This window comes from Pogona vitticeps, chromosome 5 (genome assembly GCF_051106095.1).
Source record: "Pogona vitticeps strain Pit_001003342236 chromosome 5, PviZW2.1, whole genome shotgun sequence".
NCBI classification, from domain to species: domain Eukaryota; kingdom Metazoa; phylum Chordata; class Lepidosauria; order Squamata; family Agamidae; genus Pogona; species Pogona vitticeps.
In genome coordinates this window covers 20,123,105-20,150,705 of record NC_135787.1, presented here as the reverse complement: position 1 = coordinate 20,150,705, position 27,601 = coordinate 20,123,105, and the positions used below count along the sequence as shown (strand labels likewise).

General features: G+C 38.8%; 1 protein-coding gene across 2 annotated transcripts in view; it reads left to right on the top strand.

Moving 5' to 3' along the window:
* STPG2 (sperm tail PG-rich repeat containing 2) overlaps positions 1-27,601 on the top strand; it is a 274,188-nt gene that overhangs the window by 37,588 nt on the left and 208,999 nt on the right. For both annotated transcript variants that reach the window (XM_020802913.3, XM_078394602.1), the window contains exons 5-6: positions 12,837-12,952; positions 15,357-15,468. In XM_020802913.3, the coding sequence (XP_020658572.3) occupies positions 12,837-12,952; positions 15,357-15,468 (228 nt within the window). The remainder of the gene's footprint in view (positions 1-12,836; positions 12,953-15,356; positions 15,469-27,601) is intronic.

Genomic DNA, 27,601 nt, shown 5'->3' with positions numbered 1-27,601 from the left:
TTTCCATTTGGGCTTTTCCCCTTGGATAGTGGCCCCAATCTCTGGATCGTGGTATTCATGAAATATCTTTGTGTCCTGATTCCTAAGGAGTAATGTTTGGAGGCATTTTCAAACATAAATGATGGAATTTTGTTTGTCCGGAATTGTAATAGGAACCTCTCGTAGTGAATTGGACTGGGTAGTCTCTTGAGCTTGAAAGGTCAATCATCTCTGACATTGAATTAGAAAGAAAAGCCAGATGTCTCTTTGCTTTCCACTTTGAGGACCAATCAGTATAGTTGCCTTGGTAGGGGAAAATACACAGAATAATACTTCTTGGATCAAAGGTTTGTGAGTTTTGGCATCTTTTAACATCTAGCTGGGCATTCTGGACATCCTCCTCAGTTTTTATGACAAGAGTTCTTCACATTGATCTGCTCGTCCCCTTTAGGGAGCTTTGGAGGATGGAACTGCTCATTTAGTCCTTGGTTCTTGCCATTTTTCTTTTCTTGCAGAATATCTATGATCATGTCGAGTTTGCAGAAGATCTTTTGGAGTGTTTTTGCCACCAGATTTGTCTGCTCTGCCAGCAATTCCAGCCCTTCTGGGCCTTTGCTTCTATTATCTTGTTCTATATACAGTGGGGTCTTGACTTAAGAACGGCTTGAGTTAAGAACATTTTGACTTAAGAACCACTCTCATAGGAAAATATTGACTTGACTTACATACTTAGATTTGAGTTAAGAACTGAAAAAAATCCACGTGGGAGGCAGGGAAAGTGCAAAATATGAACTTTCAGTTAACTGTTGGCCAGTGAAAAGGGTGCCTGTCTGCTTCCTCAGTCTTCCCAGCGTTTAGAGAGTGGATTGGCAGACAGTCTTCAGACTGCCTGGTACTGTACTGCCTGGACTGTATTTTCTCTGCCTTCCCTGAACCTTTCTTGACCTAAGAAAAAAAGAAACAAGAAGGCGGAATAGCAGCTTCCCATTAGTTTCTATGGACGGAAAAGAGCAGATACGGATCAAATGGTTTTCAGTGCATTCCTATGGGAAATGCAGATTTGACCTGAGAACTTTTTGACTTGAGAACCGCCTTCCAATACGGATTAAGTTCTCAAGTCAAGACCCCACTGTATAGGAGTGAGTCTGTAGTTAAAATGTCCTGATCAGGGTGTGAGGGTCCGCTATTCTTCACCTCCCCCGTCCCAAATAAAGCCGTAGACGCATTTGAACAAAACCATTTGTCTTCTTTATTTAACTGGGGTAAAGGGATAGAAATGTCAATCAACTTGGGAACAAACTTCTCCTGCTAAAGTAACGGTTCATACAGGGGCACCCAATCTTTGTCGAACGGGTTACTTGACTTCGACGCCCATGGACCGGCCTGAACCTGTGAGGGTTCTTCGGGATCGAAGTCTTCACGCTCCGTCGTTAATAATGGGGTCGTCTCTTCGAACCCTGCATATCCCCAGGGTATGGAGGTCTCTGCCCCGGGGTGTTCCCAAGGTCCGGATAGTACCCCAGTCTCTTCAATTCCTCCAGATGCCATCTGGTCTTCTCCTCTTTCTCTCTCTCTACTCTTTTCTTCTCCTCTACTAACCTCCTACGCCACTCCCGGGTCTCTCTCTCTCCCCAATAAGAGGGGCGGACCCTAGCCTCATTCCTCCTTCTCTCTTCTGCCTCCTGTTTAGTAAGACAGACCTGTTCCCATTTACCCGACCAGGGGTCTTGGATGGACACCCATTCCCATCCACCTTCTTCCCCTGCTCGTCGGTGACTGACTTCCCCTGCCGCTCCCTCCTCAGGATTCCTCCTCTCCTTTCCCGCCCAAACCAGAGGAGTCTGGGTAGCTATATTTAACCCCTTCAGCCCCTTTTCCAAGTCCACTGTATCAACGGACTGGTGTAGCATCCGGGGTGGGAACGGCTTGGGGGCTGTCTGAGTGCCCACGGAGGCTTTTGGGCGAGACGGCACTCCCAGCATCACCTCACGACCCGGATCACGGGTGTCACACAGGGACATTTAAGAGCAATTTCCAACCTCATTATCCACCTTCAGGCATTCATAACTGTTATTCAGCAATACTGGAGTATAAAAATCCCCCAGTCTGGATTGCTTACGGGTTTGTGAGATTTTTTTGCTCTGGAAAGGGAACATTTTTTTCTGCCCCATCTGAGTTGATAGTATTGTTGGTATTCTGATACTGTATTCCCAATATTCCCAATAGGTCCCCTGTAGATTTCTTTGCTCAGCACTTTATTCAGCTGTCTCTTTAATAGTAGTTCATTAGCCAATCAGAACAGCGAGATCTTTCTTGTCTCTTTACTCTCCTTCTTTGTTGAAGATTTTTTTTCTGCTTTTAAAAGTCTTCCAGCTCTATGCTATGGCTGAATACAGGTGTTATTGTTGTTTGGGAGTGAGATAAGGCTGAGGCTAATCTCCGCGTCCTTCTCCTTCGCCCCCAGTTGGGAGCCCGACTCCCTAGGAGCTTATTGCAACTGCCAGAAAAAAAGTTAAAAGACTTGCCAGAGCCAAGGTTAAAAGCTGAAAGGTTGAAGCAATTAAAAACTTAAAAGTTTAAATTGTTTAAACTATTTAAAACTGATTAAAACTATTTAAGACAGAGAGCAGAGCGGCACAAACACTGTTCTACCCTAAAACCAGAAACAGAAGGATTCCGCTAGCAAAGTCTTTCATGAATTGCCTGATGGGAGCAAAATCACTACAAAAACAGGAACAACATATACCAAGCCCCAGCTGGCTAAACAAAATGCAGTTAATACCCATGAAAAGGACCAAGATTCTGTTTGTAGCTGTATGTTGTGCAGTTGGTGGAAAATGCTTCAAATTTACTCATGACAATCCATCACAAAAAGAAACACAAATTGCAATTTAGTCACATTGTATGTTTTAAAAAACTTACTTAAACGAATGAATGCTTCAGTAAAAAGAAAGAAGAAAGGATTCTCATAATTGAGAGCCTATCTCCAAGAAAGCCCTGCTGCTTATGCCTGTCAGTCTTGTTGTTCTAGCTGATGGGCACATGAGCAGATGTTCTACACATACTGGCAGGATTGAATGGGTATAGGTGGTGGTGTAGAGCAGGGGTCCCCAACCCCTGGTCCGCAGCCCAGTGCTGGTCCATGGCCTGGGCCGGACCGGGCTGCGGAGACAGATCGTGAGTTTAAGCAAAGATTTACATCCCTACATTTAATTAGCAACCCTATGTATGATCCTGTCGGGACTACAGAACTTGCCTTTGACAGCATGCGATTTGTTTTAAGGCAGGATAAAAGGAAAGCACAAATCGGCAGAACTGTATGGTTTACATGTAAACAGCCCAGGTATGCTTAAATATGGTTTTCTGGAGACCTGCTACAGGTATAAATGCTGAAATTATACTGATTAAAACTGAAGCATGCAAAACATTTATTTGGGGTTTATTGAAGGCTTTGTGTTAACATACAATATGTATGTTGTAGTTTTGATGGCAATAATGTAAAGTGTCTTGCAGCTGAATACTTTTATACTTCAATGCCTTTAGTAATTATGCAGACTTCATCTACAGGCATTATGAAATGTGATGAATGCCTATTTCATCTTGAGACAATGTGGGATATAATCCTAAATTTGTGTGTGCTACTTTACACTAAAACTGCAGACACTGACAGATTAGGTAATGTTGGGAACATGCTGGGAACTACCTGTATGCTACTGCACTGAAAGACAGTCCATTAGCACCAGAATTAATGCACTCTGGGACTTTTAATTCTTCATGGAATCTATTTCCATATTTAATTATGGGAAAGTCACAGGGAAAAATTCCAAGGCACCTTCATCCATTTTTATTGTCAACGGGAGTGACGATTAGTAATTTTTCAAGTTATATTGCAGTATTCACTTAAAATAATGCACCTCCTTGCTGAGTTTGCTTCAATTAAACCATATTTTATTTGCTAATGACATAGAAAGTTGACAGCGACCTTGAAATTGGTATTGTCAACAGTTCTTGGCAAAAAGAGCTTGATGATTTAGAGTTAAAAGGGCATCAATTTATTCTTCACTTTGTGTTTTAAAAAAGTTTTTTAAAAAACATTATGGATGGGATATTTTACCTGAGTAATTCACAGGTTAGTGAGTTAAGTAGCAGTCCATTTATATTATTTTAAATGCAGAGCTTAAGGCATAACTGGGAATGGGAATAATTTTATTTAGACTTAATCAATTTGGAAAAAAATAAATGTAGCTGCTGGTGCACCTTTTAAAATTGCTTTCAGAGCCAAATCAGTAAAATGCTGTCTGTAAATGTCAAAGATATCAACCGTAAGGGGACTTTTGTAGATACAGGGGGTACTTAGAATACTTGGGTATTCAGTTTGGGTTCTGCAGTGAAACAAATGCACATTCTGTTCTCTAGTGGTCTCTCGAGGAAAAAGTGTGTAGGAGATGCCCTTTTACAAAACCCTCTCATTTTACAAACACTGTTTATGTTTTGTGGTTAATTATTACAGTAGTTTTTACAAAAAGCTCAATGACTACCATTTAGCAACAACGAACAAAATAATACGGTGGTGCCTTGCTAGATGATTGCTTCGTTTAACGATGAATTCGCTTTACAATGAGGTTTTTGGAGCGATCTTGCGCTTTGTTTAACAATGTTTCCTGTGGGCGATTTTCGCTTTACGATGTTAGGGACCTTGCCTCGCAAGACGGTTAAATTTTAGGTCCCTGTTTTTTTCTTTACAATGTTTTTGACAGCTCGGGTTTACTTCACTAAACGGGTTTTTAAATGGTTGCTGTTTCATTAGACGGCTGTCTTCGCTTGGGAAACGCATTTCGCTAAACAATGTTTCCTATGGCGATTTTCGCTTTACGATGACAATCTGTTCCCATTGGAACGGATTATCCGGTTTTCAATGCTTTTCTATGGAAAACTGTGTTTCGCTTAACGATGATTTCGCTTGACAGCAATTTTTGCGGAACGCATTAACCTCGTCTTGCGAGGCACCACTGTATATAATTTATGAACATTTCTGACTTTTGAATTGACATTTAATGTACATCTAGAGTACTCAAGATATGTCCAAGGAAGTTGAATATTTACAGTAGAAGTAGTGCGTTGTAACGCAAAAATGATGAAAGTGAGATTGTTCTACTTTGGGTGTACCATAAGAAGACAAGACTCATTGGAAAGATACTGTAACAATGCTGAGAAAAGTTGAAAGCAACAAGAAAAGAGGAAGCTCAAATAAGAGATGAATTGACTCAACAAAGGAACCCACACCCTTGAGTTTGCAGGGTCTGCTGACAACAGGACTTTTTGGTGGTCTCTGATTTGTAGGGTTACTGTAAGTTGGTAATGGTGTGGCTAAAAAATCTTGCAAATAAATAAATAAGTGACTTGATGACACATAAAAAGAACACAACACATTTAAATTCTCATTTAGCCATGGAACCTGCTAGGCCCACATGGGGTCTGTTTGAGCTGCCTCTCAGAGCTGTTGTGAGTATAAAGTGGAGAGGAAGTCACTATGAGCCTGGTTGAAGGAAAGGAGGAATATATATGTAAGAACTAAATAAAAAACAAATGTTCATGTCATGCCTTTCAACTGCTTACATACTAAAGTAGTACCTCGACTTATGAACATCCCTAGTTCTGAACGATTCGAGTTACGAATGGCTCCATTCGCAAAAAGTTGCTTCAACCTGCGAACGGAGCCTCGACTTACGAACCAAAAAGAAAAAAACCCTTTCCTGCCCTTTTTTTGACCTAGGTTCACCTTAGGTCAAAAGAAGAAAAAATTAAAAAATTTGCCCCCTTGTGGTAGAGTATGGATTAACTGGCTTTGCATTAGTTCCTATGGGAACTAATACCTCTACCTATGAACAGCACCTCGACATACAAATGAAAAACAGCAGATACAGATTAAATGGTTTTCATTGCATTCCTATGGGAAATGGTGCTTCGACTTATGAACTTGTCGACGTATGAATGCCATTCCAATACGGATTAAGTTCGTAAGTCAAGGTACCACTGTACTCAGGATGGTGAAGTTCAAAATACAATAGAATTACAGAATACTTCACTTTCACTGAAGTATTCTTTTTGTCTGTCTGAGACAAATACTGTATGTTATTCTTATATGATTAAACAGCATGTTAATGAAGGATTCCTCAAGTCAGCTTATTATTTATTTGTTTGCAGCTTAAAAATTAGGCAGAATTTGCTCACATGAGTGATAAATAATTGAAAATTCATTGGATGAAAAGGATTACTAGAAATTTAAGGGCTTTTTTTAAAGCAAGCTAAACAGGGATCATATTTTAATTATTATAAAGTTTTTGTGTGAATTTTCTTGCTCATGTTCAGACAGAAAGAGCCTTATTCTAAATGGTTCTGAAAAGTTTTCAAAATAACACATTTTAAGCAAGGTTATTCTCTGCAAAAATGTAACTCTCAGCTATCACTGAGGGCCCCATACATCCACATGTTTTGTGAAAGGTATATAAGATGACTGATAATTCTCAGTATCTTATGGGTTTGCAATAACTGGAGCATGCTGTTCAGTATAATGTTACTTCCTCTTCCTCAAATTCTCTGACATAAAAAAGGCGCAGGAGGTCTAGTATAACAGCACCTGTTCCTAAGTGGTGTTAGAGCAATGATCCTTATTCTCAACATTAAAGTCTCTTCTGTTCCTTCATTAAAATGAATCTATATAGGGCTAACTCTGGAGACTTGCCAATGGAGATGGAGTGACCCTATGTTCTTTTATCTCAAAAGCTCCTCCATTACTGTTCTCTCTCTCTCTCTCTCTGTGTGTGTGTGTGTGTGTGTGTGTGTTTACTCCTGAGCATATGTGTGTGTGTTTGCATTAGGAACTCAAAATGGGTACAAATACCTGAAGAACGGGAATATAATTGGAAGAGACTTTGAGTGGAATGCTCAACTGCCTTATGGGTTATCTCACTGTTGGAAAATATATTCTTGATTTAATGAAACTAGTATTTTCCTAAGGATATATAGTTCCAGAAATGGACAGCTAATTAGAGAGGCAGGAGATGCCTGTAAATGTAAGCCTTTTGCTAAAATATATCAGATGGGCATAATCCATTCCCTTAAAGCTTGTCACCAACCTCCGTGTTCACTGGCCATCTGCTAGTTCTCCCTCCACTTTCTCCAAGGAGCAGAACTTGCTTTAACATGGTCACTAGTGGGAAATGACACTGTGTGCTCAGGAAGCAATTCATACTCAATAAACTCCTTTCTCCCGTAGATTTAGTCTGTCTCATCATGGCGAGACTGTCAGCATGAAAGTGAGACCATGGAGAGAGTTTCACCCATAAGAGTACCCCCCCCCCCCCCAGTTTACACACAGTGGATAGATTCTGGGGGTAGTGTATGCCCAGTGTATGTTCTTTCCCTTTAAGAATCAAAAAATATAAATCCAGCTGAGGTGAAAAAAATAAATTGGGACCCAGCTTGATATCATATGACATATGCTTTCTATTTGCCTTTATTCTTAGTAACACTTTTGTTTTTAGTTAAGGACCACACATGTACAACTTGTTAATAGAATAGATTTGAATTTTAGAAGTGTATGTTATATTCTGTAGGCAGTGAACCAAGTCAAATGATATTTGATTTTGTTATCAGTCATACAATGTAGTGTATTCCTAATATAATAAGGTCTTTTAATTCACTATCAGGTTAACATTTGTTGAATAACTTATATTCAAATATGCTTTCAGTCATTCAGTCTAACATTCAGTCATATTACAGGCTATTATTATATGTATTGTTTAAATAGTCTTTCTCTGTGTTCACAATTAACCCAGTTGTAACAACTTTAAAATGTCTATAAGACATCATTTCCCTTTAATGTTCACTAGGTATGACATATTATTTGCACTAGAAAATGTCCATTGCTCTGTATTATTAGTGTGCATGAAATAATTACCGGCACACACATGTTCAACTGTTCATAGCAGGAGCTTTTTCTGCCATTAGAAAGGGAGGGGATGGGTAAGTTCCAACTCACAGGTCAAGTCCGATTTGAATCACCAGTGTGACTTAAGTCCAACTTGACAGTGAGTCTAGCATCTCAAGTCTCCATTCTTGGCGTATAGTTACTGTGTTTCCCCGAAAATAAGACAAGGTCTTATATTAATTTTCACTCCAAAAATGCATTAGGGCTTATTTTCAGGGGATGTTTTATTTTTTTCATGCACAACACTCTGCATTTATTCAAATACAGTCATGTCATCTTCTTCTGGTTGCTGTGCAATGGTGGAGGGTGGGGTTTCACTTAACTGGGCTTTATTTTTGAGGTAAGGCTTATATTACAAGCATCCTGACAAATCATACTAGGGCTTATTTTCAGGTTAGATCTTATTTTCAGGAAACAGGGTAACTGACTAAGAAGCTTTGCTTTTCAGGAGCCATTCCATGATAATCTCTCCTCGTAATTGTTTGTTACTCAGCCTTGTTTTGACCATTATATTTATAATCTTTTTGTCCGTTGCCACCATCTTGATTTTTTAGATTTCTTGTCTTTTATATTATATTCCTTTCTTTATATTTTTGGGATTGGCTGGGATTTTGTTTTATTTATGTATATTTTATTGCTGGAAACTGCCCAGAGTAGTGGCAAGGCCACTAGATGGTGCGGTATAAAACTATAATAGATAAATAAATAAACAAGGCAAACCTCATTGTTTGAATCATCAGACTCACTGTAATTGAGATTTAATTATACTCAAATACCTGGTTTGTATTTTCCAATTTTTTTAAAAAAAGCTCATTTTCATTAGAAAACTAACGCTAAAGGGGGGGGCTTGAACTTCAACATTGTGTTTAAAGGCTTTCTTTCTTTCTTTCTTTCTTTCTTTCTTTCTTTCTTTCTTTCTTTCTTTCTTTCTTTCTTTCTTTCTTGTTACATACACTTTTTTAACATGGAAAAGCATTCAGCTCCACTGGCAATCATTTAGTAGTGTGTTCTTTTGTATGAAATCATTTTTTGCATGCCCATTTCTAGCCTGTGAAGTAAAACACAACTGAGACAGGAGTTAAATCTGTGAAGATTCTCAGTCCTCCAGGTGTGGTTATCTAGAAATTGAGTCATGACAACTGGACTCAACTAACGCTAAAGGGATGGACAATGGAGGGGGGGGGACTTGAGTGAAAATCCCACCTCTGCAGTCCTTTTCCACCCATTGGCCTGGTCGTTAACAGTCTTTAACAGTGGTCTTTCTGGTGGGTGTGGTTCTGATCTTTCTGGGGACAGATGAAAGGGCAGCATGATAAACAGAAGACAGATTGTATCTCAGGCCTCCACCCCTGTTGAGTGAGGGATTTTCTATATGGCCTCCATGACCCCTCTCTCAAGCCATCTATCTTCTCAGTCTAAAATGAGTACCTCTTGGTCATCAAATGAGCGTCCTTTGTCCTTCAAATGAAGGAACACTGCTGATTGTGGTCCTGAATCATTGCCCCTTCTGTGCTGGGCCATTCTCCTGTTTAGTGGCTGTTTGGCTTCTCTAATGTAGAGCGCCGAACACTCCTCTTTGCATTGGACTGCATACACTATATTGCTCCTGTTGTCCAAAGCCTACACTCTTTGAAACATCTGGCTGGATTTTTAATAGCTATCTGTGTAATTTAAAGCTGCAGTTATGTATCTAGTTATCTTGGAATAACTCAGTTGAACTCAGTGGGACTTAATAATTCTCGATGGACCTGTATAGATATGCTGTTATTGGTCTGTGAAGTCAAGTATGAGTCTTGTCATATCCTCAGATCTGTTTCGAACCTATCATCTCTCAAGGTTTAGTAGCACAGGGCTATTTCTACTTTATTAAGCAGTGGAGAAGAACCTGTCTTAGGATTTGTTCGCATATGTATCTTTTATTCACAAAAATGACTTATTTGTGGCAGTGATTATCTTTAAAACTAGTATCTTTCATTAAATGATTTCTTGTAGAAACCATTGGATGGCGCTGTAATACCATTACTGTGAAATATTGGATTTAATGCTTTTTAGGACTCAAAGTTGCAGCAAAAGAGTATTATAGGGCTGCTTCATATGCAAATATTGCCTACAATACATAGAGATAGCCATATACTTATATCCATATACTCACTGCAGAATAAATTCTTGTATTACACTGCATAATATGTGCTTTTCTCCTGGATCATGAAAATAAATAGGCTTAGCTTATCATCCTGTATTTCATCCCATTCGTAGAAAAGTTTATAACTCAGGCTTTTCTTTCATCTTGCTATTGAAAAAAGAGTTTTTACTGCCAGGGCTGAACTTCTCTCTTTTTAAATTCTATTCCTGATCCTTTTAAGGGTTTATTGAATATTGAGTATTTGTATAACTTCAGTGGGTATTAGTAAAGCTTTAGTTGATCTACAAAAAGTGTTTGTCTTATAAAATTAAGAGTACAGTTTTGTGCACACTTGCCTGAAAGTAGGTCTAGTTGAACTTATGGCACTTACTTTTGGGTAACACTGTTAGCCTACAATCCTAAACACACCTAGGAAATAAGACTAATAAACACACCTAGGAAATAAGACTAATTAAACATAGAGGGTTAAATACATCAATGTATGTGTTCTATACTCTCAAGTTAGAATCAGCGAATACTAACACTAATAGGACTTTCAAAGGAAGTAAAAAATCGAAGGATTAGTTTTACCAATGCTACTCCCCCCAGTGAATTTCCATGGTGAAGTGAGGATTTGAACCTGAGTCCTTGTTGACCTCTTAATACTCATTATACAGAGTATTAAGTTTCACGTTCAGCAGACTGATTCAATCACGAAAAGTTACATAAGTGGTAACTGACGAAGATTCTGACTGTTGTGTCAGTGTGTTGGCACTTACAGTTGGATTCAGGCCAGTGGGATTTACTCTCAGGTATACGTGGGACAGGAAGCAACAGTTAGAACTGGATACGGAAACACTGATTGGTTCAAAATTGGGAAAGGAGTACGACAAGGCTGTATATTGTCCCCCTGCTTATTTAACTTATATGCAGAATACATCATGCGAAAGGCCGGACTGGAGGCATCCCAAGCCGGAATTAAGATTGCTGGAAGAAATATCAACAACCTCCGATATGCAGATGATACCACTCTGATGGCAGAAAGTGAGGAGGAATTAAGGAACCTTGTAATGAGGGTGAAAGAGGAGAGCTCAAAAAATGGTCTGAAACTCAACATCAAAAAAACTAAGATCATGGCCACTGGTCCCATCACGTCCTGGCAAACAGAAGGGGGAAGATATGCAGGCAGTGACAGATTTTACTTTCTTGGGCTCCATGATCACTGCAGATGGAGACAGCAGCCACGAAATTAAAAGACGCCTGCTTCTGGGGAGGAAAGCGATGACAAACCTTGACAGCATCTTAAAAAGCAGAGACATCACCTTGCCAACAAAAGTCCGAATAGTCACAGCTATGGTTTTTCCTGTAGTGATGTACGGAAGTGAGAGCTGGACCATAAAGAAAGCTGACCGCCAAAGAATTGATGCTTTTGAATTGTGGTGCTGGAGGAAACTCTTGAGAGTCCCCTAGACTGCAAGGAGAACAAACCTATCCATTCTAAAGGAAATCAAGCCTGAGTGCTCACTGGAAGGACAGATCCTGAAGCTGAGGCTCCAATACTTTGGCCATCCCATGAGAAGAGAAGACTCCCTGAAAAAGACCCTGATGTTAGAAAAGTGTGAGGGCAAGAGGAGAAGGGGACGACAGAGGATGAGATGGTTGGACAGTGTCATTGAAGCGACCAACATGAATTTGGCCCAGCTCCGTGAGGCAGTGGAAGACAGGACGGCCTGGCGTGCTCTGGTCTATGGGGTCACGAAGAGTCGGACACGACTAAACGACTAAACAACAACAGACCGTGGATAGGACTGTAGTGTAAATAAAATATTCCATGAAAAGAATATGCTATTTCTGTTTGTTGTATCTTACCTGTGTATTTCAGTTGCAGGACAGTTATACATAGGACAACATACCAGCATGACTCTTGTATATAGAGATAACATACATTGTTTGAATTGTCTTGTTTCAAGTCTCAGTAACACTAAAGGGTAAATGATAGGACTGCTGGCTCAGAAACTATATCAAAATGGATTTAACATTTTATTTTAAAATGTGTGTAGAATAGAAAACATAGAAATGTGTACATTTAGGTAAAATATGCTCAAAATGCTTTTTTGAAAATGAGAAAATGTGGAAAAATACAGATTTAAACATTTGTATACAGACATCTGGTCTTCTTCCCATATGCATTTCTCTTCAAATGAGACAGATCATACTTTTGAACAAACATGTTCACACATACTAGAAATACATATGCATAGTGAAATACATAGCCATACCTTTATAGTGGCCTATAAAGGTAGCACCTGTTCTTGGATTTGTATTTTGTAATGGCCACACAGCTCTCACACCCTTTTATTTCAAGAGAAATACATAGATTTTCATCCCTGTTTGTTGGATCCAAAGGGGAAGTTCCTGATAGAGAACTTTTATGTCTAGTATGATTGTATCTATGTTTATGACAGTTGTGTCAATCATGATTAGTTTCTCAGAAGAGAAAGCAAAAGCTTGTAGGATATGAGGTATGAATGTCAGTTTACGGATATAGCCCTGTGCACAGCATGCTGATTACTTGACATAAACAGTAGCTATCATCTTAAGTTCTTGTACATCTGTATGATACAATATGTTGTATTACATGTGTATTAAAGGCAGAGCAGTGATCTGGTTGGGCTAAATTTGCAGTTGGCTGTTATAAAGAAAGTTGAGATTTCTCACAGTATAATGCTTATCTTTTTCTTTTAGCATGAAACGTATCCTACTATGAAGTATAAAGGAGTGCATTTTGGCAACTTGACAGAAAAGCGATACAGATTTAAGCCACATGATGGCCCTGGACCAGCAGACTATGATGTAATTCAGTATGTAATTCATTTACTGTTTTGTATTAAAATGGACCTTTTTCCCACAACTTGATTTCTGGGCTAGCTTAGGCAACATTATAAATCATGGTTTGTTGTGGTGGGAAGAAGCTGTAGCCAGCCTCTGACTTCTTTTTTCCTTCCCTGATGTGGCCATGGGAAAACTGAAGCTTTCACTTCCATTTTTGATCAGTCTTGTTGTCTTCTCTGAACTTGAATAAGTGTCTTTAATTATTTTTTGTTTAATATGTGAAAGAGTCAGACTTGTAGGTTATGAACCTTACTTTTTTCAAAGAAACCATCATTATCTGGTGAAATCAGCATCAATTTTCAGTGAGCCACAGCTTTATCCATTTGACAGCTTTCTTTTTACAGATGATGCTTGTTACATGGCTTGTTAGTCAGTACACTCACAATGCTGATCAAAAAGCAGAAATATCTGCTATAGATACTGAGCGCCAGATTGCACACAAGGACACTACTCAGCTGTAAAGCGGTAATATGTGAAGTTTAAAGTGCTGAACTCTCCATAGCTTGAAGCCTCTCTCTGAACTACTTTTCTCCCAGTTAAGCTCACTTCTGGATGAGAGGGAAATGATCTAGCAGAGGAAGTGGTGGATGGGCTTGTTTTAGTCCCCACTTTTTTGAGTGCTTCCTTTTGTTCTCTAAGCTATAGTCCCACAATGCCATCACTTTAAAAGATGAGGCTATAAGTCAAGCTATCTGTTCCTGAATTGGAGATGTAGCTGCAGATATAAATCACAGCACTAGACGTTTTTTTTTAAAAAAAGCATTAATGCTGGAATAAATCTTGAACAGATTAGTAATGGTAAAGCAGAATAGTAATAACTGAATTAATTTTTCTTAGCTGTGCATAGATTTGCCTTATTCGACTACTGCAGCATCTGTTCCAATTTAAACTTTTTCTCACATGTTGTAAAAAGGAAGTGGGAGGATGTGTTGAGAGTATATTTGCTATACTTTGAATGTGTGTGCATAAACATGTACTAACAGAAATGTTTTAAGCTGATTCAAGAAAGAATGTGGCTTCCTGGAGAGAACTGGTGGAAAATTAACAGAATTTAGTACTCTTAACTCTGGATGAAAAACTTAAGATAGGCCAAACTTAGTTTAGAAAAATACTTTGTATTTACGTATGTAACTTAAACAGCTTATCCATATATAGTGTAGCATAACAGCATACAATAAGTAGTTACTCACAACCCAGTATAAAACAACAACATGACTCTTATACCAGAACAATATGACTGCTCCTTTACCAGAACAGTAAAGGAATGCTCTCACAGAGCTACCTTTATACAGAGAAAAAGCCTCTGTAATCAGCAACACTTGCCCGAGGCAACTCAAGCCTTTGACTCTGCCTGTTAACCAGCAACAGGTGTATGCTTGCACTTTACATGCAGCCTTTCTTACATATTTTACTTACATGAGTACATTTCATATGTTCATGACTTTAATTTACAATATAGCGACCTGATCCATTACAAATATCTTAACAGGATGAATCGTGCATTTGTTTATTTTAAATACACTCCACAATGTTTGCTCACGATGTGTAGTAGTTATGTAAATAGAGACCTCTTGTGTGCCACCTGAAAAATACTGAAAAGCTTTTAAAATTTTAAGAGCGTCATCACATTGCACAAAGCAGCTTGTATGTGCATACTATACATTTTTCTGTTTCTGGTTTTCTTGAGGTGTTATTTTCCATCTGTTACGGCTACACAGATTCTTGGATTTGCTCTGTATGCACAGTTTTAAAATTTCAGTTCAACTCTGGCAAGAAAATCTAGAAAGAAATCTAATTGATTTAGAGCAGCCATTTTCAACCTTCTTTTCTGGCCATGGCCATAAACACAATATGAAATAAATATAGGCCAAATCAGGAATGTATAAGTTACATACCTTATAAGGTGGTGAAGAATCGTTAATAGCCTGTGGCACCCTTCAAAATGTGCCATGGCGCTAATTGAGAATGGCTGATTACAAATATAACAATATGTAAGTATATTAAGTCTTACTAGTGAAGAAAATGGCTCCTCTTTTATTTTGTAGAAGGTAGCTATTTGTAATGCTACTTGTAAGATAAAGGATTGAAAACTTTCAAAATGGATGTTTGGTTCCCCAGTCATCTAGAACACTGGTTCTTAACCTTGGGTTACTCAGGAGTTTTGGACTGCAACTCCCAGAAGCCTTCACCACCAGCTGTCCTGACTGGGGTTTCTGGGAGTTGCAGTTCAAAAGCATCTGAGTAACAAAGGTTAAGAACCGCTGATCTATAAGATATAAATCATAAATTTGGCCCATTACCTGGGAGAAGGAAGAATATAAGAGCAATAAATGAATAAATGAATAAATATCATTCTCTTAAAACATTTTACAGAGAAAATGCAGTGCATTATGAAAATGTCAACATCAGAAGGGAAGACCAGAGAAAGGCTGATCTCTTTGTCCCACGGTATTACGATGTGATAGTATTACAGGAGGAAAAAAAGGTAATGCCAATCTTTGGTGGACTATCTAAAAATATTTGTGGTAGGATCAAACTTTGGGATTTGTACATTTAGAAAGGACACTAAATGTTAAAAAGCAAAAAAACATTTTTCCAAATTTATGGTGGAAGAAAAAAAAGGTGTTCACAGTCTGCTCTATAATTTTGAAAATATTAAAAAAGCCCTTTGACAATTGTGCCTATATGATTCTTATAATGTACTGGCTTATCAGTTTTGAAAAATGAATGAAATCAGAAAAATCGTGCAGCAGTTTTTTCAAAGTAAGTTATTTAGAAATGCATATGCATCCTTCTTTGTGGAATACAACTTTGACCTTGAATGGCATTCACTTTATTTTGTCCAGTGTAAAATAACTGTCACTCAAACTTGCTATGGTTTAGAAAATAGTTTAATATTCATTCAACACTTAGCATATTCCATTGTAGTGAACCCCAGTATGCCAATCACATGTCTATAGCTTGATCTGCCAGTACACTACAAGTAAATGTACGTGGGTGATTTGTTATTTTGAAATGTTTGCCAACTGGATATTCTTGCGCAGTTAAAAGTTTTTAATTGTTTAAATGTCCACACTCTTTAACAGTGGACATAATTTGTACTACATTTCTAGCAGGCATGTTGTTCTGTCTTTAAGGACAATAATAAGGTATTGTCTTTCTTCCCTTATCAAACCACACCTCTACCCTGTATTTTCCCTTGTGTTGTTAGGGTCTTCCAGGCAATTGACTACATATGTTGGTTGTGTCTGTTGCTGGAAGATAAGAGATGTGGCTGTTGTCATTCATGTTTAGGTGAATATTACATTTAGCTATTGTAATGTTTTGTTGAAAGTCTGCCCAGTGACTGCCAGGTTGCCTTGTGAATACGTCAATGTTGAAAGTACAGTACATGTTACTGACACACAGTCTATTATGTTCACAGAAGGACATCAGTCGCTCACCTTTATCACTAAAGCTAGCTGAAGACACACAAACTGTAATCACAATTTCTAGTCCATATCAGTCGCTACCTAGTTGGGTATTAAAGTCCCCAATAAGGACCTTCAGGTTATGATTTGGGATGCTGTCGAAGGTGTCCTGGAGTTGCTTGTAGAATTCATCCTTCACTGTGTCACCGGTATCCGTTGGCACACAAACTTGTATAATAGTCGCTTTGGCATGCCCATAAGTGAAGTGGGCTATAATTATTCAATCACTGACTGGTTTCCACCTAATGAGCACCCTTGTTGCCCCATTTACTCAGAACGAGGCCAACGCCATGCTCATGTTGCTCTTTATGGCCTGTATACAGGATGATCTGAAAATTAAAATGGGATCAAGCCAAAGATGTAGAAGAAGTGGAAGAAATTAGCAGATAATATACAGAGCTTGACCAGCTGGTGAAGAAAAGCTGCAGGAAGGACAAGAAGGAATGGCTGGAGTGGAAAGGCACTGAAGTACAAGAAGCAGCCAATCGAAATGATTCCAAAACCCTTTACTGTATTGTTACTGTATCTGACTGGAACAAGAAAGAGCTTTAATATTCTGATCAAAGACAAGAATGGGAAGCTTCTGGTCACCCAAGAAGAACAAAATAGAAGATGGGTTGAATATTCTCAGGAAACCCTCAACCAGCCAGACCTAACTAGTACATACATCCTCAATGAAGAGAATGCTCAACAAGAACTCCAGGTGAACACTGGTGAGATCACTATTGAAGAAGTTAAGATTGTGATTGGAAGCCTTAAAAACAACAAGGCAGCAGGCTTGGATGAGATATCAGCAGAGATATTAAAGTATGGTGGGCAGGCCATGGCAGAAGAGCTGACAAAGCTGTTTAACAAGTGTTGGTGATGTAGTTCTTACGTATTGGTGAAGAGGTGCCATTGTCAAAGTCCCCAAGAAAGGTAACCTCTCTGAATGTACCAATTGGTGAGGCATCACTCTTCTCTCAGTGCCTGGGAAGGCATTTTATGTAGTTAGGCAGCTGTGAAGTGCCCTTGACCAACGCCTGAGAGAGGAACAAGTTGGACTCTGCTATTGAAGATCCTGCAGTGTGCAAATCTTTACCTTAAGAAACATCATAGAACAGTGCATTGAGTGTCAGCACCCATTAACCTTAAACTTTGTCAACTTTAAAAAAGCATTCAGTAGTGTCCACCAAGAGTCCCTTTGGCAGATCCTATGTCTGTACAGCATACTGGCAGTCTTTGTTACCCTCTTTAAGAACTTGTATTAATGATCGAGATGCTGCATTAAGATCGAGAATGGCCATACAGATTTCTTTGAGATCACCACAGGGGTCAGACAAGGCTGTATTTTGTCGCCACTCCTCTTCCTTGTGGCCCTTGATTATATCATGCTGTGAACTGTACTACACACTGGGATAGGCATCCACTGAACTGACCAAAGTTCTCTTAGCAATCTGGGTTTCACTGACAATATCACCTTGCTTGAGGAAGATGAACTGAAACTGCAGCATGCCAGGACTGTCCTGGATGAAGAGACAAATAAAGTTGGCCTCAATATAAGTGCTGAGAAATTAAAAATCATGTCCGTGAGATCCATGGTCCCAACATAGGGAATTGTACTTGGACAGCAGCAGCTAGAGGAAGTGGAGAAGTTCACTTATCTGGGCAGTATGATTGTCTGGAATTGGGATGCAGAAGTGGACATTAAGTGCTGTATTGGTAAAGTGATAACCATCTTCCAGAATATGAACACCTTCTGGTCCTCACCATCCATATCATTGAAGATTAAGCTCTGTCTGTTTGCCTCTGTTGGGATTGTGTCAGCTATTTATGCCAGTGAGAATTGGAAGGTGTCAGCAAGTATCAACAAGAGGCTTTATGTCTTCCAGGAGAGGTGTCTCAACTGAATCTTAAAGATCTGATATATTAATCACTTTATCAATGAGGAGGTGCTCCGAAGGAGCAGCTGGAGTGAACATTGTCACACATAGAAGACTCCAACTGGCTGGCCATATTTTTCGTGTGGAGAACAATCGTATCCCCAAGGTAGCAATGAGGTGGACCTCCCTGGTACCAAACAACAACAATGAGGACACCCTCGAATATTGCTGTTGAGTAATATTCACAAGCCTTCATACTGATCCAACTAACTTCCATTGCATTTCTGGGCCAGTTCAAAATGCTGGTTCTTACCCTTAAAGCTCTAAACAGCTTGGTAGGAGATTATTTTTGAAAACCCTTCCTCTCTAGAAATCCTTTTACTGGTACTTAAGATTTTAAAAGAAAATTTTGGTCTGAATTCGGTTTTATGAAGAAGCTATGTTAAGCTTCTACTAAGAGCAGGGTTTTCTCTCCACCAACCTCATTGTTATAGAATGTACTAGAAAGAAAATTCACAGATTTGCCCTGCTTGCTAGCTTATATCAATTTTGTTTTTGCTTGAGTTGGTTTTTGGAAATTAACTGCTTCCTTTCCTTGTCCTTTCATGGATTTGTTGCCATGCTATTTCCTGTTTATTCTATGTGTTTTTGTGAACCACAAACCAAACTTAAATTTAATGAAGTAATACTTAATTTAAAAAACCCAACAATACTGCACTGTTGTTGTTTCCTGCTCAAATAGTTTTGTGTTCTCAACTGATGGATGACCCTATTCTGCCCAGCTAGTGGCCTTGCATAATGCAAGCCTAGGCATGTAGTTTACTACAATTTTTTAAAAAACAGATTGTTTTCAAATTCTTACAACATTGGAAAACTGTTTATGATTGCTGTTGTTGCATGATCATAACTGTTATGTACATACAGAAATATAATGGCTGAAATCAAGTAGTAAGTTGCCACTAGAGTAGACACACCAAATGAATGGGGATTTGCCATCTCCTCTATAAATTTCACTGACTCATTGGGCTTATTTTAAGTATGACTTACTACTGGATTTCAGCCATTAAAAAAAACTACAGCATACTAAAAGTAGGACAGTTTCATGGAATAAAAATTGTATCTCAAAACTATGTAAATTAGAAAGATATTAAGTGTCCAGAAAACAGACAAGTAAGGTACTCTCTGAGAAATATGATCCCTTGGACAAGTGGTCCCCAAATCTTTTGACACCAGGGACCAGTTTAGTTGAAGACCATTCTTCCCAGGTCTGGGGGGGGGCGTACTTGTTATGCAGTAGGTTGTTGGAGGATAGCTTTGAATCAAGCTCATAAAGGAAATGGCGAGCAGGAGCAGGAGGTGAGCTGCAGTTGAAGCTCTGCCTTCTGTTAGATCAGCAGCGGCTTAGAACCTAATAGGAATGCAGGCACCCATTAGATTCTAATGCCACAGGTACAGCTGATCTAGCAGCACCAGGAGGGGAGCAGGGAGCGAAGCTCCGCCTCCTGTCAGATAATCAGCAGCATTAGAACTTTATAGGAGCATGCTGACAGGCTCACCACTCACCTCTTGCTCACTGCTTATTTGTCTTGGTGGCCCGGTCCTTCCAAGGCCACAGACCAGTACCCGTCCATGGCCCGGGGGTTGGGGATCCCTGCCTTAGACTGTTACTTGCCATGAATTCACCTATGAGTGAGTGACCTTCAAAATATCTTCTCTTTGACAGTTCTGCTGGCTATTGTAAACTCAAGCCTATGGTACCTTTAAGGAGTCAGGCCATCTCAAATATTGTCTTCATATTTTCCTGCTGCCTTTAACTTTTCCCAATATTATAATTTTTTTCCAGAGAATCCTGCCTTTTCATGATGTGCCCAGAGTATGGCAACCTCAGGCCATAGACACACTAGAGAAATGCCCCCCTCCTGTTTTTTTCATGTGTCCTGCTTCTTGTATAATTACAACTTGTGGTCAAAAGGCATGCTTCCTGTGATAGTGGTTCATACGAATTTTAACCGTTCTGCCTTTTTTTTGCATAAATTAGATGTAATACATTTGTCTACACCCTTCGTGGGACATATCCCCCTTTCTATGCTTTTCTCTACTCCCCCACCTTAAAAAAAATTGTGAGAATACCGTATGTTGGTGTGTCGGTAAATCGCCTGTACTGCAAGAATACCTCAAAAGAGCACTGTCTTCTCAGCACCACCTGATGGAAGCATGCTGTGGGTGGCAGGCTAAGAAAACCCTCCTTGAGTACTTCAAGCCGTATTTGACAGAAGCATACCATTGTGCCAATTTCCCTGTTCGAAAATTAATTAAAAAATCAAGGGAGTAGAATGACAGCAGGTGGGGGAGGTGGGACCACCTGCCAGATGTAAAGGAACTGAATTGACTTAGCAGTACCTACTCAGTGGAATCTCCGTTGTCATGTGATGAAATGCGGAACAAATATAGTAGTAGCCTCCGAGCAGGTGATACCATGGGAACAAAAGAATCAGTAATGACTGTGAATCATCTGAACCCCCAAAAAGGGTCAACATTCTCAAGGAGTAACTCAGAAACATTTTGATGTATAGCATTGCAAATGCTGTAGAGGTGGTGAATATACTGATCAGTCTAAAAACCATCACATTCCTAAAATTGCTCATTCTTACTATGCTAAGTGTATGTAATGTATTGTATTCTACAGAGATTTTCCATCAGACATCAATAGTGTATCATTTGTAGTAGGAGACCCTTTTATGTAATTTTTCTGAGCTGGAAGAATATATATAAAGGTGTTGGAAAGATGCTGGATTTTTGGGGGTGTATTTTGACAAAGTTATAATAAATGGGGCAGGAGAGTTTCTTGACAAGGACCTTCAGAAAACTAAGATAACTTTTTTCAATATTTTATTCAGCAAAAGAACTGGGATCATAGAAAAATTAGGAAATGTTTCTAAATCCTTATCTTACTTTGAAGAATGGCAACTTTGTGATTTATATAAGCATTAATGGTGTGCTGTGAAGTCAATCCTGACTCATGGCGACCTTTTTCAAAATTTTCTAGATAGCGAGTACTCAGAAGCAGTTTACCATTTCCTTCTTCTGGAGGCATCCTCAGACTGTGTGGCTCTCCTGAGGCCACACAAACTGTCTTTTCTCCCTGGAGGCACAGTGAGGAATTGAACCCCAACCTCCTACTCCACAGCCAGATATCTAAGCCACTGAACTATCCAGCCAGCTGTGATTTATAGAGCTTTTAAAATAAACGGTTACTTGGAATATATCTTCAATTTATGAATTGCAGCTGACAAGATTTATATTTCTCAGTGAACTCTTACCTGGAGCTTCTGCTTTTGAGGATAAATCATAAATCCGCTACTGAATTCAGTGCATAATTGTACTTAACTGGCATTATGAATAATCTTATAGGATGTCCCTAATTCTTATATTGCTGCCCTACTAAAGCCCCTGGGATACGCCTTTTATTATCTGACTAAATCAATAAATGAATTTGACCAAACTCCGGGAGGCAGTGGAAGACAACAGGGTCTGGCTTGCTTTGGTCCATGGGGTCACGAAGAGTCCGACATGACTTAACGACTAAACAACAAAAAAATCAATAAATAGACTATCTGATGAATTCTGTCTAATTTGTGTCCCCCCTTGTTATATATCATTTGAGTATGGAGCCGGCAATGAATTGACTTTCCAACTAAATGGTGCCCATAAAATTTGATTTTGACAATTTGTTGTATAGGAAATTTAAACAGTACATTATCCAGAAAAAAGTGAAGATGGAAGGAATATTTGATGCATTTTTATAATTGCAGTTTAATATTCTGATGGTGACTATGAATGCATTGCTTTGATGATGTAAGACTTTGATCTTTGAGCTGAAACATTCATTTGGGTTTATTAACACTAACACATGCTTAAAGCCTTGTTCTGCCACCTCATTGTGATTAGACATGACCCTGGGCTGTTAAAGGATGTATCAGTGAATGGCAGTCTCTGGTAAGTTCTGGTAAAGCTGGTGAGGCTTCAGATGAGAGCCCAAGGAGAAATGCATGTCTTCCATTTGAGGAACAGCTTAGTTCATTAAAGAGGGGGCTCATCATTAGAAACCTAGTCATCAGGTGATGACTTGTACATAGCACTGTAACACAGTGATAGGGTGGAAAAGCTATGATTGTATCATTGGTGGGGTTATTTATACTAATAAAATCACAGATCTTCAAGATATTAACCATGATAATAAAGTAATATGTTAATTTTCATTTAAAAAGGCAAATTAGGGACGTACACCCCTGCATGTATGATGAACTGTAAAATTGTTCTCCCTGCAAGAAAAGAGGGCAGGAAGTTTTCTGGAATGCTTGACAAAAAGTGGAAATGAGAACTTTTTTTCTGTGCAGAATAAGTGACCATGATTGCATGTGACTTGCCATGATGCTTTGTATGCTTGTTTATTCATTCATTCAATTTCTATATGCCCATCTGGCTAGACTGGGCATATAAGACGACCCCCCAACATTTCCACTCAAAATACCACCTTCGATGGATATGATGTGCTCGTGGATCTGGCTCTGGAGCGCCAGGTCCTCCACACGCTCGATCAGGTCATAGATGGCATAGATGTTAGGGTGCACTGACTCGACGCACCTGATCTCAGCCTGGATGGCCGCTGAGTTGGAGAGACTGAACTGCGGCTGCGGCGCCCTGCCTGGCGACGGCCCTGATGGGATCTGATATCAGGTGATAGGAAGGACTTTTGCCTTTGTTCCGGTGGAATCCTTACTTTCCTTTTCTCATTCCCATTTCTACCAAACAATTTAAACTATTGTACTTTTCCTTCAAGTGCTTGTTTCAAGTTGCTTTGTTTCAAATAGTCCCCTTAACAGGAGAAAGGCAGAATTACAAAATAAAACAAATGAATATATAAATAAATGTGTGTATTGCACTTGAAAAGGTACAATGTTATTTCAAGCTCAATTAACACATTGCAATAGTTATTTAATGAATAGGCTATTATTACTGTATTTGACTTTCCATTACTAAATCGAATCAGTTTTTATAACAGTTGATTAAAAATTCCTTGAAATACTAAGGTAATAGATTTTTGTTTTTCCTAGTCATAAACTGTAATGGCAAGAACAGAGTATTCAAAAAGAAGGGTACTGGTATGCTACTCCCCACTCATGTGCTTGTAATGATGATGGCTACAGCCTTGTTCTAAGTCTTCTCTTCCTTTCTTCTACCCTTCTTCCATCAGCCCTTATATCCTTGACCAAGCAGTACAAAAAGTATATTTATGTTACATTTGAATGCAATTATTTGGATTTATTTTGGATCTCTGGACATAATGCAGCAATGGATTAATGTCTTGGCAAGATGACTGCAAGATGCTTACCTTTGGTCTTACTAACTTTCCCACTGGATAGCTTTATTATTCCCACATGTGCTGAAAAAGAAAAACCAAGCTGCACTTGAAGAAAGTGGACTTTTTCTCATGATAGTGTAAATTGAAACCAAAGTCATTACAGTCAATAAAACTCTCTTTTGGATTTGATTTTCTTTTATATTGAGTACGTCATTGGAGACACAGATGATATCCATGAGATATGGGTTGAGATATAATAATAGAGGGGTATATTAAGATCTAGCTGGCTGAATACTTCAGTGAGCTACGTATCTTAGCTGTTGAGTTAGAAGTTGGGAGTTTGTTTCCCCAATGTGGCTCCTGCGAGAACAGTTAGTACGGGGCTCGTATAACCTTGGGCTAGCTGCACAGTCTGAGGGTTCTGCCAGAAGAAGGGAATGGTAAACCATTTCTGAGTACAGTGGTGCCCCGCATAGTGACATTAATCCGTTCCAGGATTAACGTCACTATCCGGAAACATCGCTATACGGAATGTAAAACCCCATAGGAACACATTAAACTCCGTTTAATGCGTTCCTATGGGGCGAAAACTCACTGGTAAGCGAAGATTCCCCATCCAGCCGCCATTTTCGCCACCTCGGTAAGCGAGGGCAGGGCGCGAAAATGCTGTGGGTGGCCATTTTATTCTTCCGGCGGCCATTTTGGAACCGCCGATCAGCTGTTTTTAGAACATCGCAATGCGAAGATCAGTAAGCGAAATGCTTACCGATCATCGCAATGCGATTTTCGCCCATTAGAATCATCGCAATGCGATCTCATTAGCGATCGCAAAAAATGTGTCACTATGCAGATTTGTCGTTAAACGGTGTGCTCGTTAAGCAAGGCACCACTGTATTTTATACTTAGAAAACCCAAGAAAGGCTTGCCACATCAGGATTGATTTGATGGCACATAATGATTATTATATCTCTGCTTGCAGACGTTAATAGGAACCTGTGGTAATAATAAAAAACAGAGGTTAGCCAAATTGGGGCATGGAAGACTGGAGAAGAAATATAGTTGGTTACACAAGGACGCCACAACAATTTAGATAACTTCAAGTATTTTCTGGTTTTCTCGAAGTTTCTATGGTTACTGCTGTCCTTACTAAAAACCTTATGTTTCTCCATAGCTGGTTATACGTAGTGAAACAAGCTCTGCATGCATAATGTTAAAGCATCTTGATTAGATTTGCATGTGCAGATTTTCTGGGAGAAATTGATTGGGAATGATGTCATTTGAGAGGGAAATGTTAGCTATGGAATTCGAATGTCCGCTTGACATACATGAATTTTAAACATTTTTACCTTATTGTTGCATTGTTGGTGATCAAGAATAGGGTATATTGTACACTCTTGGCCTTTTTATCATAGAGCCACATATTAGCACTAGAAACAACTAAAAACATTGTTGTAGCTATAGTTTTAAAGCAATTCTCCTTCTAAATGTTCATTGTATGAGATGGCATATGCATTCCTTACAGGGGGAAAATTTAGTTCAATCGAGTAAGATTATTTTGTAGACTTCAGAATCAGTAATAGAAATGTATGTTTTCTAACTGAGAAAGATGACAGGGAAGAGCAAGTGTGTCAGAGTGAAAGAGATGTTGTAGTAAGACTAATGATTGTCTGAAGTACTCATCTTAGTTTTTCAAGCTTAACCCTTTTGTTCATCAATCAGTCAAAAGTGGCAGGTAGTGACCATTAGGAGGATTCATTAGCACCCTGCAGCATGTTTGTGCAGGGTCACCCACATCTGTCTTCATTAGAAGTTTCTCGTTGCCAGTAGTGAACAGATGGGTCATTATTGCCTACGTTGCCCTTTGGGTGTACCTGGAGGACAGGCAAAGTCGTCCTAAGCAGGACACACAGTGTTACCTCACAGAGAGCGAGCAGCATATTTTGAATAATATTTGTTATAGAAACCGATGGTTGTTGTTTTGCACTTGGTTGTCCTTGGAGCTTAGAGTTGGTAAAAATAAGAGTTCACTCTCAGAAGTATTTGACATTGTTTTGCAGATATGATTAGCCATTTAGCAATTAATAAGTCAGATGATATGCTCATTGTTTCAATATTAGTTCTATGAGATATATATTTAAAACCAACCAACCGTATTTTACATTTAAATAAAGTTTGTGTCTTGCAAAACCCAGTGAAATTATGTTTATAGACTCTAAAGGGGATGTACTCCTTAAAAAGTAAGAACTTGTAGTATAATGAGCAAACATTACCATGCATTGTTAGCAAAAATGTTTTTAATTGTTATTATTTTATCTAAATGGTAAATGTGGAATGTTCCTTTTGTGGTGTAACATAACTCTAATAAATCATAAATCTAATAAATAAATAAAATAAATAAAAACATTAACTTCAACAGTTAAAGACCTAAAAGTGTATTAATATTTTAGAAGTTCGTTTTTGTGAGGTACTATTACTGATTCCCCCTGAAGACGTTTTGCATCAATTCCTATAACTCTTGATGTTAGAAGGAAAGCAACATGATTGTTTTCATCTTGAAAACCAAATTACTGTATCTGCTTCAAGAACTCGTAATCTCTGCTTGTTTCTGAACACCAACAATTTATCAAGAATGTAAACTTTAAATACTTAAAATTTAAAAAGTCATACCATGTACTTGGTAAATCTTGATGTTTACTGGATCCTAACAATTGGTCAACTAGTTCTTTACACAGATATGTAAGATAGTTCAGTGAACTTCCTGGTCTCCTCCATATCAAGTGAGCATTTTTTTGTGGGTGGCAAATAAAAGAGTGGGTTTCCATGGTACACTATGGGAGGATGCTCTTGATTTTACTGACTTTCCCCTTATCCTTGAGATGCCATTAAAATAGTATTTATCATTAGTTTGTCTTTAAGACTGTTGTTGCAGTTTTTACATGCCATGAAGTCACCTCTAACTTATGAATGAGTGACATTCAAAATGCCTTTTGTTTAACAGTTCTACTGCCTCTTGCAAAACTCAAGGCTTTTTTCTTTTAGGGAGTCAATCTATCTTGTATTTCGTCTTCCTTTTTTCCTGCTGTCTTCAACCTTTCCTAGCATTAGAGATGGTGGTATTGATATTTGTATATGAATACCAATATCACCTCACAAGGTTTTCCTTGAGATGTGAGTAACTCTCCCAACTCCCAAGACCCATGTTTGCTGGGCTTTGTATGATGCCCTGAGATCCACTGTAAAAGAGAAATTGGGTGTATGGTTGTTTCCAGCATATAAATGGACTTCTATTTGTGCGATGGAACTTTCCATTCCCTTGCTCTCCAAATTATGTCCCTTTGTAATCCCAGAATTGGAGTATCCCCTGATTTTTTCAGGACCCCATTTGTGGAGTCAGCATGAGGAAATGGCAGTCTCTTCCATTATTCATTGTTGTTTTGTTGACATATGACACAAGAGTACAACCAATCATAAATAATCCAAGCCTTGATTCATATTTCCACTATTGTTATTTTTAAGTATTGTGCTTATGAGTTGGAATTGGTATGCTAGTGCAGTCCTTGGTTCTTCATTGTGGCAGTGCAAGCTAAATAAAAAAAGGTGGTTATTGTGGGGAGATATTTGGCTTTTGTTGTGTTTCTCAACAGCACAGACATATAAATAACAGGAGTTTTGCGTACCTTGTGGCAAACCGATGTTAGTTACAGTACAACTTTTACAATTTCCAAAAGAGACAAATAAAGCTTTTAAAAAGCCTGTTTCACTATCCAGTGAAGTTGTATAGCTGAGTGTAGGAATAGATTTTCTAAATGTACCCATTAAAAGTTATGGCGACATTTAGAGCTATTGCTGGCATTTGCAACTTCTATACCTAATGCCATCTTGTGTTATATTGTCAGCTGAGAATATGAGGATTGAGTGGTTTGA